The 15,104-nt window shown below is 48.1% G+C and overlaps 1 protein-coding gene across 1 annotated transcript; it reads right to left on the bottom strand.

The window, feature by feature from the left end:
- Positions 1-8,490: 8,490 nt before the first annotated feature.
- ZIC1 (Zic family zinc finger 1) lies at positions 8,491-13,002 on the bottom strand. Its single transcript, XM_036111789.2, has 3 exons — positions 12,021-13,002; positions 10,442-10,605; positions 8,491-9,771 (listed from the first exon to the last, which is right to left on the bottom strand). The coding sequence occupies exons 1-3, from the start codon at positions 13,000-13,002 to the stop codon at positions 9,574-9,576; spliced, it is 1,344 nt and encodes a 447-aa protein (XP_035967682.2). The 3' UTR covers positions 8,491-9,573.
- Between the last annotated feature and the right edge of the window lie 2,102 nt (positions 13,003-15,104).

Below are 15,104 nucleotides of genomic sequence, written 5' to 3' on the forward strand. Positions count from 1 at the left end.
AACTTAAATAAAATGACACCTTCCCGAGTCAGTCAATAAATACCGCGGGAGCCGCCGCACCCTCCAAGGGGCTGCAGTAAAGTGCCCAGCTTGGCCGGGGAGCTGCAGGTTCAGCCCCAGCGCTCCAGGCCAGGGTCCTGGTGGCCAGCCTGCTTTCCCTTTCTGGGCTCCAAAGTCTGGAGACAAATCGAACCAAATCAAATTGAGGGACGCATCAACTTTGAAACAGCTTTAAAATCTGTGACTCTCTCCTCTGTATGTGCCCCACTGCCTGGCGGATATAAATTGTCACACTCTAGTATCTCTTTTGAGTAAAACATTAACTCAAAATATATGAATCTCAAAGAAGAATTATTGCCATAACTGTGTCACTGTCTTCACAGCCTTGCCTGGTGTTAGGATTTAACACATCAGAATTCATTAGAATGAATGATTAGCCTTATTTATAAGCATTTCCTCAAGGTGGAGACTTGGAAGATTTCAGGAATTATTCAAAGAATGTTTTTTGGTTTTATGTTGTTTGTTTTTTAAGGAGATAGGAATGTGTCTTTTACGGGGTGTCCTTCACTGCCCTTTTCAGGCAGCGATTGGCCCTCCTGACGTTTGGTTAAACCTCGGGACTTAAAAAGATCATTTCCTCGTACACTAATTTGAGCAAAATCTGGATTCAGAGCGTGGGTTTACACGCCCAGCTCGAATGTCTAATGTATCAAATCCTCGTTAACGAACGGCCCGCTCCGTGGTCGTGTCAGCCAAAGGTCAGCCCCGTGCAACAGGGCAGCGCGGTTCAAAAGCACTCTTCCAGAGCCCTGCCTACCCCTCCCCCCAAAAAATCCATCTTTCACATTTCAATAATAGAGCACACGGACTTCCAACAAGAAATACCAAGGCTGTTTTTTCTTTCCTTCTTTCTTCACATTAGTGACATGTAAACGACGTGTCCTAAGGCAACTACTGAAAAATTAAGTTTATTTTTTTTTCCAGAGGAAAGGGAATGGAGTTAGTGGACAAGGTAATTGTCGAAATGTCCTCAAGAGGCACGTATATTTGAGAAGCGTGACTTAGAAATCTTCACTTAAAATAGTAACAACAACGACGACGACGACTTCACAGCATTCAAATGGAAACCATGAGTAAACTTTGTTGGAGACCTTAGGGATTAGAAACTGCTTTGGGAAAGGGACGGTTCTCCTCCCCCGCTACTATCCCAACACACACACACACACACACACACACACACACACACACACACACACACTTTAGAGACCAGCAGAAAGCTCCTGCTTAAAAGGTAGGTTTTGGTGTCCACAGGGACAAAGAAGATCCAGGAGAGCAAGGATGCTTTTCGCTCCCAACTCACTGGGGAGCCCCGCGACATTTCTGACTACCTTGGGGTCCTCAGCGTTCATACACACCAGCCGCAGAAGCCGGATTGGCGCGGCTGCTCCAAATCAGCCCAACTTCTCAGCGCGCGCTTCGGGCCACGCGCGTGCACGAAGTCGCGGGCCCAGTCAGCTAGGAAGGTGGCGGGGCGGGGTGGGGGAAGAACACGACTTACCAAGTCTGGGGTCTAGATTTCGGGCAAGGTTGACAGCAGACAGAAGCCAGGCAGATAGTCCTACCGAAGACGGGCAATATGGGCAAGGACTAAGGCGCGAGTCGGGGGGAAGGAAAGCGCCTGTCTGGTTTGGGGTCCATCTTGGCCCCGGCCCGCTCCCCCGCCGTCGCCTCCGCAGACTAAACTCGGACTGACCCGGGGAAGGCCACAGAGCCCGCCTCGCCTCTATCAGGCCAGAGCCTCCGGGCCTCCGGGGCTCTGGCGCCGACCCGGGGCGCCGAGGAGGTGGGGGGGGGAAGAGGCGTCCCCACTCTCTGGCCCGGGAAAGAGCAACCACGTCGCCAGCATGGATGCTGGCGGCCAAGCTGAGCAGCCGGGCAAGTCCGTCGCGCCCGGCCGCTGGCTTGCAGACCCCGGCCCGCTCCCGCCCCCGCCCCTCCCTTCCGTCAAGCCCCTCGCCAAATGAAAAGGGTTCTTTGGGCCCTGGCCTTTTGGGGAGGAACGCAAAAACCCACGCTGGGTTTGAGCTTTCTGCTCAGAGTGAGCCCAACACAGGTCTTCATCATAAGCATGGAGTCCGTGGAATCTAGATCGCCCCCCACCCAAACACACAGCATGTTTGAACACAAAAAGACCCAAATCGCGAAGGGTTTCCTGTGAGGTGGCTCTTGTGGCGGGGGGGTTCGTTCGATCAAGGGATTCTGCGCTCCGGACTAGACGCTGGGCTCTCTGGCCTCTGGGGACCTCAGACAAGAGAACCCTCCTGCTCCAGCCCGTTAGACCAAGTCCCCGGGCGTGGGGGTGACGGGCTTCTGCCAGATCTCCGTGGGTCCGGGTCCCTGCGGCTCTTCTCAAGCCATCTTCGTATTATCAAGCTCTGAGACCTAGGGCCTGGGAAAGGGGAAAGGCCTTGTCCTGGCAGGAACGTTTCCAAAACCACTGGGCCGCACCCTTAAGCTGAAGACTTGGCGAGTGGTGGCTGTCAGATGAAATGATGCTATGGCCCCCCGTCAGAACTGGTAGGGTGAAGCTAGCCCTGGGTTACAGTACAGTGACACAAGGCCTCTCCTGTTGGCTGTGGGGGAAGCAAGAGAGATGGGTGTCATGGAATGGGTCCACCCATTCAGTTAAAAGTAAAATCCAGAGGAGGATTGGAACCTGTGGCAGCCATTATCTGATGACATGGGATGTAGGATTTGGACTAAAACACCCAAAGACAGAACTCTATATAGAGACCGATCTGAAAATAGAATAATCCAGGAAGCCTCCACCAGCCCTCCCCTTTGTTTACAAGTTGGCCACTCCACCGGACAGGTTATGCATTGGCTCTGGAACTGTTAATACATTGGCCACAAAACATCATGCAACGTGCAGGACCCAAGAATGTCACCAGCGCCTGAAACTCCTGATTTCTCTCACCAAACCCTACACTTTACAGGTCTCTCAGCCAGAGCAGTTCCTCCACCAGTCATCACCTAAGCCCGTTTGATCTTTACAGAACTACATCAACTAGCGAGCTGACAAACATTATTTGGGAAGGGTCAATGAAAACCTCACAGCAAGCTGCTACTAGTCCCCTAAATGGGTAAGTAGTGGCTAGGACACAGAGAGAGGAAGAGGAAACAGGAGCGAGAAAAGAAAAAGGGGAGAGAGACAGACAAGGGGACATTCAGGCCTATATCTGGGCAAAGAGGGTGGGCGCCAGGAAAATCCCTACTGCCCTGTCTCCCTCCCACACACCCCATCTCAGACTTGGGCTCTGTTTAGGTGCCAGATGAGTGGAGGGTACGTATTCTCCTTGGAACTAAGGGAGAAGAAGGGCCAGGGTGCCAGCTTCCGGCTTAGGAGCGGACAGGCAGAGGGGGAATTCTCAACGTACTTGGCTCCTGTCTGGGGCTCGCGCACATCACAGGCCACGACCCTTGGGGTAAGGGAGACTTCTGTCTAGCCAGCTCAGCTTGCGGTTCCGATGGCTGCGAGCACAGGCTCGAGCCGACGCTATCTGCCTGGCTTTGTGAACTCACTTAAACCAGCGCGGTTTGAAAACAAACACGTGCAGCTTCCTCGCCTCACTATTTTGGCAGCCCGGACAGCGGCTTTCACAGGCCTGAGCCTCTGAGAGGTTCCCTCCGCAGCCCGCGTGGGCAAAGGCGCCTCCTGCATATTCATCAGCACGTGGAACCGCGGGTCGCGGGCCGCGCATGCGCACAGCTCTCCCAGCCGCAGCCCCAGCCCGCGGCGGCGACTTGGAAAGCGCCCCACCGGGCTACAGTGTGGCGCAAAGGGCCCTGCGAACGCTGACCATCCGGCCTTCTGTGGAGGTGCTTTGGGGAAGTCTTGTTGTTTCGCTCCCCCCATCCCGACACACACATCCACCCCAAAAGCCTGTGTTTATATATTTTCAGGAAATTTTCCAGGACAAAAATCTCCCTTGACGTTAGACTCGCCCACCCCTATCCTTTCTCTTGGTTTTACCTGCCTCCACAACTCAGTTTTCTTTGCGAGAAGCTAGGATTTTCCCGGATAGACAGAAAATTTTTAAAAAGGAATCGGGCTGTGAGCTTCTCTCGCCCTCTTTACGTCCGTATGTTTTCTGTAGCTAATGGGAATTGTCACACAAAGGATAGATTTGCTAAGGTATCTAGCCTTCAAACGTCTGGTGGGTGGTTTTTTTTTTTAAAGATAGGACTTCCATATGTTTATATCAACATTTAATAGTTGATTCTTGTGTATGCTATAGGTGAAAATATCACTAAGTTCATAACGAGTGAATTTCCCTCCATATACTAGAGATTCCCTGCAACCATCAGAGGCAACCAAAATATTGGGGACAGTTGACAGACAGTCGTATGTCTCTAGCATCTTCACGGCCAAATAATGTCATTTCCATAGTAGATAGCTAAATCCTACTTTATATTCTTAAAAAACCCACTTCCATTATAGCATCAATTGGAATAGCATCATACTGTTCTAGCTCCTTGCTCTAAAGTGGAAATAAACATTAGGAACTAATGCCAGAATTCAGCTTGCATGGTAAAAATAGTCCCTGTTTTGGCTTGATCTTGTTTCCTCTTGCTCAAGGAGAGACTCTGGAGCAACCAGTCTTGCAAAGATTAATGGAGAATATTGCCCATTCTCTGTATATATTATACCGTTATATTTGCAAAAACTTTGAAGAAAAGACTCAAATGTGACATGTCATAGGAAGTTATTAACATGTTTCTTATTTCTTCCCCCAAACTAGTGATTGTCACTTGAAAAAAAAAACAGATTGCTGTATAGTTACCCTTATAAAGCATTACTTTCTATATGTAACCAGTTTGAATGAGTACATATTACTGATGGTGACTGAGGTTGTAAATAGCTGGGAGTATCATGGGTAATGTGAACCTTTAGTGGTTAACTGGCATAGATGGGATACATCTTTTCATTGCCACTCTATTTTCAAGAATTCTAAAACCAGAGAGTGATATCAACTGTGACCATCTTCATGAAAACACTTTCTTTTTCCTAATATGAACACACAGTTCTAAGAACTACACTGATACTAGGAGGAGGCGAGAACTCTGTACCTAGAAAGGAGGAAATAAATTCGTAATTAGTATTTCATGTTAAAAAAAAAAATGTGAATTGGGAATGTCTGAAATCTGATGGTTTCATAAATAGTTCACAAGTATCAAAAGCACAAGCTCAGTGTCTTCCTTTGGAGTTTGCCAGACCATATACAGTTACTCCCCAACCCATCTTAAACTAATGCTGCTCTTTAAGGACCAGGGCCTTCTCCAAGCTGCCTCCTGGAAAGAAGTATGTTTAGGTACTAACTACACCAGCACTGATTCACAAGGGGTCCAACACACTTACTGTATCTTGGCCTCAAAAAGGGGATGTCTGGAAGGTTTCAGAGCTGGGGAGTGTAGTTCTGTTGCCAGTCCTTTAAAAGTTCTGAGAAAACTTCACAATCAACAAATAAAAACATCTAAATGCCAGGCCCATCACCAAAGAAGGTTAGTGCTATTTTCATTGTCAGCTAAAGCAAAAAAAAAAAAAAAAAAAAAAATGATAAGCATATGGGCCAATTGAAAGGTTACATCTTTCTTTTGGAGGTGGTTTGCTTCTTAAAGGTTAACTTGAATGCTTGACTTTAAAAAATCAAAATCATCAGCTGCAAATGCTTAAAGCGGTTGGGGGTAGCTTTTGAAGAAGAAAACAAAGGATCTGAAATGTTTGAAAATTACTTAACCCCCATATAAATGGTGCTTGTATATTTATATGCTTACTCTGTAAATGTACACACACACATATCACAACTCATTTCTCTTCATTTCTCAAATATGATTGCTTGCACTTAGGCATTTTTTGTTGATACAATATAACTTTTTAATAACTTGTCAGTTGTTCTAATCACTTGATAGTATCCAGAATACAATGCAATGGAAATATGAATCAGGATGGCTGTCTGCCTAAACCAAAATCCACAGCTACACACAGAAACCAGCCATTTGCAGCATATTCAGCTCCTGCTAAATAGGGTCTAACAATATATCTCGCTGTTCACATTCATGTATTTCAAAACCTAATAGCCCATGAAGAAAAGTATGAAGAATACATCTCAAGAAGCAGACATTAAAGGTACCAGCAAAATAATAGACTACATTTAAGTTTGAAGCATTATTTTAAGCGACCTACATCATTAATGACTTTTTCTTTGTGGTGGGTGTTGGAGAAGAGAATGCATAAGGGGCATTGGCATAAATATTGGCTTCTACTGTAAAAGTTCCTTTCCTGTGAGTGAGATTATTCACAAACACACACAGTATTCCTCAAATGGTTTTTTTAAAAATTATTTGGCTTCAAAGCCAAAATAAAAAAATGTTTTAAATGTGAAATAGTTTTGAAGTAAATATTTACCCCTAAAATTTATATTTAAAATATCCTACTTAAATCATAGATCATAGTATATTTAATTACTATACAATGATATTAAAGTTAAAAAATCACCAGAAACATAACAAATAATGACACATTTATATTTCCAAATTTGAAGTAAACTGCTTTTAAGAATGGACAAAGAAAAAAATGCACTCATTTACTATCTTCTTAAATGTACTAACAAAGTTGAAAAATACTGTTATTATTATGATTATTATTGTCATAAATACTCATGTCAGGATCCCAGACATTCTGATCTCTACGGGAAGGGGAAGGATTATTAATTGAGGTATTTATCTTTCTTTCCTAGAGAGATGGAACTATCTTTATTCCTTTTTTTTTTTTTTTAATTATTGGGCCTAATGTCTAGTGTCATGTCAAATACTACACTATTAATCAATCTGAAACCTCCAAAGACAACTGGGGACAGCTTTTGGTCTCACAAATTTTAGGAGCTAGCAGCATTTCTCGTTTAGGTGTTCAACTTCCTTAAATCTCGCCAAACCTTGCAAGGTGGCGCTCTTTTCATGAAAGGTTAATATTTACTCTTATAATCACAATAGTATTTTTTAAAAAGTTAAACACCACCATCTCCAGTTTTTTATGTGTTACATAAAATGCAGCAAATCCCCTCCTTTACCAATAAAACTTTGTTGCCAAAAGTGACAAATACAAATGGCAAGAGATGAAGACATGTCAACAAAGGATTTTTAAAGAGAATTTAACATTTTGATTTTGTAATTGGTCAATGATATACTCTGAAAAATTAATGCCTCTTTGAAATAGATGTCAATATCTTAAGGGGTTCTCATACTTTTGCAGGGTTTTCCCTCTCTTACTTTTCTTTTCAGAGTCAATATGGCCTATGATTTCCTGAACACACATAGCATATTAAAAAAGCAGGTCCAGGTTCGTCCTTGTCCACACTGAGGTCAGTTTCTGCCTCCTGCTCTGACACATCCACACCCTTGCAGCTACAGCCAAGGCCCTGATTTGTGATCTCCCCTACGTTGTCTGCTTAATGGGGCGATCATGCAAGCTACAACCAGAGACAAAGAAGCTCGCGTTCCTACCAGCGCAGCTAACTTCGAAGGAGCAGCATAGCTTGCAAATCTATCAAACTAAACTGCAAGAAAGACAATCTGATTTAGAGAAAAGGCGTTCTGCTACAGTCATTAAGCACAAGTAATTTAGATTTTTTATATTGTCTCCTCATTTACAAATTTACTGTATCAACGCCAGCCAATGGAACGAATTTCTTAAGTAAATGAGAAATAAATAAAAGAGATAGAAAGATAATCAAATTACATAAAATAATTCTCTTCCCTAGATGTATTTTTGAAAGAACTAATAACAGTGGCAAAATTATAGGAATAATAACATATCATAGTAAGTAATTAATTTAAATTAGCATCACGTTTGAAGAAATATAAGTAAAACGCTTTATGGGCGTTTACTTTTGTACAAAGAAGGAAGGTCTGTAAAACCATGCATCAACATCCTGAAAATTAGTTATGGCCATAAATGGTTTAATTGAAGACAGCAATTTAAAATATGATATTGTAAATCTGCAACTCGGTTTCAGCCAGGGGAATTTAATTTGGGGGGCAGCGGAACCCTCTGCTTCAAGTTCACTTGCAACACTGCAGAGTGAGCCCCTGAGCTTCTGACAATTCACCTACATTAATATTGATGTCGCCTGTGCAATCTATTTCTGTTATTTTTATGGTTGTTATTGTACGTCTGCAAAGGTCATTTAAATTATATAGCGGCCGAAAATTTGTTTCATAAATTTTGATATAAATACTAATTACACCCTCTCGGAGAGCCAGCAGGGTAGCGTTCATTTATCACGTTTATAGGACCTGCGATGACAGAAAGGGAAGGCGAGGGAGACTGGAAAGCTTTTCTAGAGACCCACTAAAGCTGGCCGAAGAGGCAGCAGGTTGCTGGGGGTGAAGAAGAAATTCCTACTACAATCACTGAGATTTAAGAATCTTTTAATAAGGTACGAAAGGTTACCAAACAGTTCTGGAAACTAAAGTGTACATACGAGTTTTTCTAGCCATAAATATTGAATAGCTGTAACATGAATAAACCGGCCCTTTACATGCGGATAAATATGGAAACTAGGAATTATATACATTATGTGGTTTAATCTTTTGCCAAAAGCAACGGACAGTTATAGTTTATATCTTCTTTAATATCACTTTACATAAACAAATGGAACAGTTTGACACGCAGATCCAGGCTCGTACTATACGAATTCTTGACAGGACGTGAAACAACATTTTACTGCACTAAAGTACTTAGACTTTGGGACGAGAAATGTTTGCACTTTATACAAAAAAAAAAAAAAAAGCACATTAATACCAATAATATTCTGTTAGGTCGACGTGGAGACTGTAATCGTACAAAGTAATTCACATTTTGGTACACATTTACTAGAACATTCTTCCCATTCAGTACAAACAGTTGGCTTTCGGCCGCCCACCCCCCTCCCTTCCCCCTCCCCCGCCCGCCCGGCCCCGCCCCCCTCCCCCAATGCAAAGACCACAACGCCACGAACCCACCCGCCCGCTCCAACCGAGATATAACTATTTACAGAATCCAACAGTACAGTTTTAAGCTAATAATTCTGTATTTACAAGAATGCAAAGTAAAACAAAAACAAACAAACAAAACGGAAGCCCAGAGGGCCTGTTCGATTCCGACGAGAAACTGGCCCTCGGTCGGGGTTGGCAGCACTCGGTCAGGCGGCCGCCTTCTCCTCGACCACCCTCCCGCCCCTTGGCTACCAAACCTTTGCCAAAAAAAAAAAAAAGAAAGAAAGAAAGAAAAAGAAAGAAAGAAAGAAAAAAAGAAAAGAAAGAAAAAAGGAAAAAAATTAAAGGTTTGGGGCTTTCTTTCTCTTACTCGGTCCTGGGTCTATTGGCAGGTTTAAAAAAAAAATAGGACTGCGGTGTCTGGGGCGGGGGGGAGGGGTAGGAGGCTGTGTTGATTCGCAGGGTTCATTCAGTAATATTTTGTGTACGTGTGTGTTCAGTCTCTTAAATAGGGTTTTGTTCGGTGTTTTGTTTCTGATTTTAAACGTACCATTCATTAAAATTGGAAGAGAGCGCGCTGTGGCCGGCTGTGTGGTGGACTGCGGAGGAGGAGGGCGACAGGGAGCTGGTGGTCGGGTTTTCTGTGGAGGGAGACACGATGGTGGGCGGCGTGGAGGACTCGTAGCCGGAGCTGGCGGCGGGCGAAGGCTGCGAGCCCTGCGAGGAGGATTCGTGGACCTGCGGGAATAAAGTCGCGTTTTTACGGAGATAAAGAGCCCGCGCGGCGGCCGCCTAGGACGGGTGAAGGCCGCGTGCCGCTTCCCCACACAGCGCTGAATCCCCTTGAACTCATGGGAGGCCTGACCCGCCGGACTTAGGCTTGGCTGCCCGCCTCCGCCCTGCAAAGGCAGTGCTCCAGGGAGGGACAGCGCCCCCCGGGACCCACAAAAGAAAAACAGATCTGGGAAGGGGGAGGCTGGATTTGAGGCAGGAGCCTGCGATGGTCCCTCCTGCAGCCGTTGTACTTTGCTTGCTCAGATTTAGGTAAGCAAACGCTCAGGCCTGTGTGCAAGAGCCCCGCACTCCTGCCAACGCTGCCAGCTACAATGGCGGCAGCTTCGGCACAGTCAACCCGCTGGTACAGCCCTAGCTAGCTCCCTACCTGGGCCAAATTCCGGTCGCGTGCCCCCTTCTTTTAACTTTTATTATTAAACAGTAAACTTAGGGTGCCCTCATTTCCCTTTCCAGCTCCCACCCTCCCTGCCCAGGCGCACTCAGCAAAGCGGAACCGTTGCCTTTCTGCCTCCGCCAGTTCCTTCCACCACCCGGCTGCCACTCGCCGCCCGGCCTGGCCGAAGAGCGGAGGGGGTCCGGGCTCAAAGGCGGCCAGCGAGAGCGCGGCGATTACCTTCATGTGTTTGCGCAGCGAGCTGGGGTGCGTGTAGGACTTGTCGCACATCTTGCAAAGATAGGGCTTGTCGCTCGTGTGCACGTGCATGTGCTTCTTGCGGTCGCTGCTATTGGCAAAGCGTCGGTCGCAGCCTTCGAACTCGCACTTGAAGGGCTTCTCCCCTGGTGCGAAAGGCAAGAGAGAAGTCTGATTGCAACAAATCCTGCGGCTGTTTTTAAAATTTTAAACAATGATAAAAATCAAAACAAAATAAAAAGGCAACAGCTCTGTGTTAGTACCTTCCAAGTTAAAAAACCCGAGTCTTTAACAAAGTCTTATATCTGCAGGGGAATTATAAATATCTGAACTATTTTAACTTCTAATCCAATTAGATCCAGATTTAATTTTTTTTATTATTATTATCAGTGGTGGTAGTTTTTCTAGATCCCAGAGTGGCAGCAGGTCTGGCTGCTGGTTTTTCTGCCCGGGGCTATACAGCCGACTTCGGGCGGCTCCTACCTAGTTCTTGCTTTCTAATTTTCACACTGCCAGCAGATTCTCCTGCTGTGTTGCTCTTCTCTCCTCCCCCTACCCCCTCCCCGACGCTCCGCACCCCCCTCGTCGCCTCCTCCACCCCACCCCACCCCCTACACACACTCACATTTTATAAGGTAATCTGGGCCGAGAGCTCGGCGCCGCAAATTCTTCCTTCACTCTGGCATTAAACCCCAAGTTCCAAACGCGGTTCACAGAAATCACCCAGGCAAACCAGAATAGGGAAGCAGACAGGATTCCCGGCCTTGTTGGCGCTAGGGGCCCGGAATGGCCTGCCTGACTCAGACCACAGGCTTGAGCTCGCCGCGAACTTTTCTTTTAACTGTTCCTGGCCGGTCTCTTCATTTTTAAAGGCTAACGTAGGGTATTTGGTGTTTTGAAAACTATCTCATAAAATCTAATTGACAAAAAAGACTTCTCCGCCTTCTGTCGACTCTCCCAACTCTTTAAGCTTACTCAAATACAAGTCACTACTAAAACTGGGCTCTTTAAATATGCATAAGCCTTCAAAAGCCTCCTCAGGCCCAACTTTCTTGCTTTCAATACTCCCCCCCACCCTTTCGGTTTTTGTTTCTTTCTCGGCGCCTCCATCCTATCTCCTCCAATTTCCTTAGCTCCTTCTTTTGACAACATCTTCACTAAGGTGTCTAGAGAAAGATGTTAGCCGGAAGCAAATGTTTAGATTTGTCTGCAGCTGGACTTGCTGGCGCCTCCGCCACCGCGGAGAATCGGCCACCTCTCCTGGCTTCGCGTACACCAAGGGCTCCACAAAGCTGGGTTTGTCTCTCTGCTCTCCCAGCCTTTTTAAGTCCTCATTTAAAAATCTAAATTCCTAGATACCTCTTGGCCAGTCCTCTCTATACCTCTTCATAATTTCAAGCCTCAAACTAAACACCAGCGCACACTTCCACTGCCTGCCTGCTGCAACCTGACGCCCAGACCCAACCGCGGCCCGGTTTGTGCGCCCCGGCCACTGACTTTTGGATTTCGGGTCCCAGGCCCAGGATGGAGGGGTGGGGGTTCAAGAACAGCGTTTTCGTACCTGTGTGCGTCCTTTTGTGGATCTTTAAGTTCTCAGAACGCGCGAAGACCTTGCCGCAGCCAGGAAAGGGGCAGGGGAAGGGCTTCTCGCCCGTGTGCACGCGGATGTGGTTGACCAGTTTGTATTTGGCTTTGAAGGGCTTGCCCTCGCGCGGACACTCCTCCCAAAAGCAGATGTGGTTACTCTGCTCAGGCCCGCCGACGTGCTCCACGGTGACGTGCGTGACCAGCTCGTGCATGGTGCTGAAAGTTTTGTTGCACGACTTTTTGGGGTTGGCCAGCTGCTCGGGCTCGATCCACTTGCAGATGAGCTCCTGCTTGATGGGTTGGCGCATGTAACGGAAGAAGGCGCCAGCGCCGTGATGCGCGGCCATGTTCACGTTCATGGGCCCATAACCGTGCAGCTGCGGCGCGGCATAATGCTCCGAACGCGGGCTGGTCACCTGGCCGTACTGTTCTGGCCGCGGGTACATGTCCCCGGAGAAGCCAAGCCTCATCTGCCCGTTTACCACGTTGGGCGACGCGTGGCCCGCCGCCTGCTCGTGAAGGCCAGGGAAGAGGAGGTGGCCCGCGGCGTCCGTGTGACCGTGTGGGCCCCCGAAGCCTCCGGCTGAAGCAGCGAACAGACTGTGCTGAGCGCTGGCTGCCGCTGCCGCGTCGCCAAAGCCCCGGTTGCGGAACAGAAAGTCCCGCGTGGAGTTGAAAGCTGCGCTCGAATAGGAGCCGACGTGGCCCGGGTGGTGGTGATGGCCCAGGGCCGCGGCAGCCGCGTAGCCGGGCGCCTGCGACGTGAAGGCCGTCTGGCCGGCGGAGGCCAGCTCGTGAGAGCTGGGGTTGAGCTTGAAGGCGCCCATGCCGTCGGCGAACGGGTTGATGCCCAGGCCCACGTCGCGCTCGGCCACGTCGCCCGCCGAGTGGTGGCGGGACGCGCCAAAGGTGGTCACGCCGATCGTGGGGTACTGGGGGCCGGCGTCCAGGAGCATCGTGGCTGCTCGGGGCGAGCCCCGGCCTCCCCCGCCCCCCCCACCCTCGCCCGCCGAGGAGGGAAAATCAGGAGGAGGAGGAGGAGGAACGGGAGGCGGAGGAAGAGGAAGAAGAAGAAGAGGAGGGAGGAGGAGTCGACCCACCTCGCGAAGTCCTAGCCCGCAGGCAGCGGCGCAACGCGCCGGGACGCCCGCCTGGCCAAGCGCGGGGAAGCCGGACGGCTCCGGGCCGCAAGCAAGGCGGGCTCCGGCGCCCGCCAAGAAGACCCCGCCGGCCGGGCTCGCACTTTCTCGCCGCTCAGTCTCTGCCGAGAGGACCCTGCGTCAAGGCTGCCCAGGGAAAGGCATGGAGCATCTCAGCCCCCCCAAAAAAAACTTCCTCCCGGATTTGTAGCATAGAGGAATGTGAGCGCCGGAGCCACGACTACTCGCCCTTTCTCCGCCTCGCGCCGTATGCCCCTCCTTACTTCTCCACTAGCCCCTCGCCCTTTCTTTTCTCTCTCTCTCTCCTTTCTCTCAGGCTCGCCTTCTCGCTCCTTCACTCTCCTTTTTCCCCCTCTGCTTTTTGCGAAAAAAAAGGGGGGGGGGAGAAAAAAGAAAGAAAGAAAAAGCCAAAGAAAAGGCGCAAATCATGCACAATATTGTCTTTTGCGGTTTATCTTCCTGGGGAGAAACTTTCACCTCCTCAGCCGGGCGGTGAGCGCGAGACTGATAGCAGCAATCATTCCTGCAGATAAATGAATTGAAAGGACGACACCGTCCCCCCCTTGATGAATGGGAGCAGGGGGAGGTGTCACGTGCTGCTGACGCGGGCGCCCATTGGTGTGCCCGCACTCCCCCCGCCTGCAGCCGCCGCGCCAACGGAGGGCGCGCCGAGGCGCCGCGCGCCGTTCATTGGCCCGCCCGCCTCATCAATCCCAGGTATTGTAAAGCGCTTGACATCCCCTTTTGACAAACAGGGCTGCCAGGAGTAGCAACTTTTTTTTTTTAGCCAAATTTTTTCCCTCTTCTCATGGAAAAATTGTTTTGCCACGATTCCTTTTCCTTCTCGCAGTCATATACACTCTTTCTCTCTTTTTATCCCTCTCTCTCTCTCCCATTCCCTCTCCCTCTCCCCCTCCCTCTCACTATTTCTATCATCTCTCTTTTTTTCTCTATCTTGTCCTTCTTCAGACCTGCTTTTAGCTGAGCGATTTAGCTACTTGGGGCTTCTCCGAGAGTAGGAGGTGGGGATGGGGCTGGTAAACACAGGCACTTCCAGAATGTCCCGATTCAGCAACTTTCTTTTCTTTCTTCTCCCCTCTCCTCCCAACCCCTTCAAGGGCAGCAAAGGAGGCTTTTGTTATTTGCTCCTTTTGAAGTTTGCTTCCCTCTTGCCTTGTCCCCCTCCTGTTCATAATTTAAGATCTCGGTAGAACACGGGCACTCGGCTATCTATTTATAAGAAATGTGATTTCTCAGGGTAATCGGTTGCCTCGATTTTCTCATGTTTATCAAATCGATTAGGCTTCCTGCGCTCCCCTTCCCCCCCCCCGCCAAAAAAAATAAGCACAGGTGGAAGAGAGCTCTTAACTTTCCAGGTTGTTAAGGTGGCATTTTTTTGTGTGTGTGGCAAATTGGAAACATTGTTGCCGAGTTGTGTTTTTTTTTTCTTCCTCTCCAGTGTTATTCTTCTTTTTTCTTCCTTTTCCCTAGTCTCCCTGGTCTGCCCCCGCTAACCCCCTCCCTCTGCACTCCTGTTCCCAACCAAGGCCCCTTTCATTCAGGTAAAACTGTAAATTTCCCAACGCGCCATTGTTCTTCAATACTGCCCAAAGCTCTCTAGAAATCCCCGAATACTTTTTTGGTATTTAAATCCCCGATAGATAGGACCAATGTAAATTTTGTGACATTCAAACCTTTTCTGGTTCACAAATCAGTCACCCTTGTCACAGTTATTGAAATTCCGCAACTCGCCACACCAGGACGGTGGAAAAAGCGGGCGCGGTCTTTGTTGCCGACCAGGCTTTTGATCGCCAGAGAAAATTTACTTACCTTCAGATGAGTGAGCAGAAAAAGAAATAACACTCCCTTTGATTTAGTTAGGAAAATGCAGACATTTG

The sequence above is a fragment of the Halichoerus grypus genome, chromosome 1 (genome assembly GCF_964656455.1).
Source record: "Halichoerus grypus chromosome 1, mHalGry1.hap1.1, whole genome shotgun sequence".
Lineage (NCBI taxonomy): Eukaryota > Metazoa > Chordata > Mammalia > Carnivora > Phocidae > Halichoerus > Halichoerus grypus.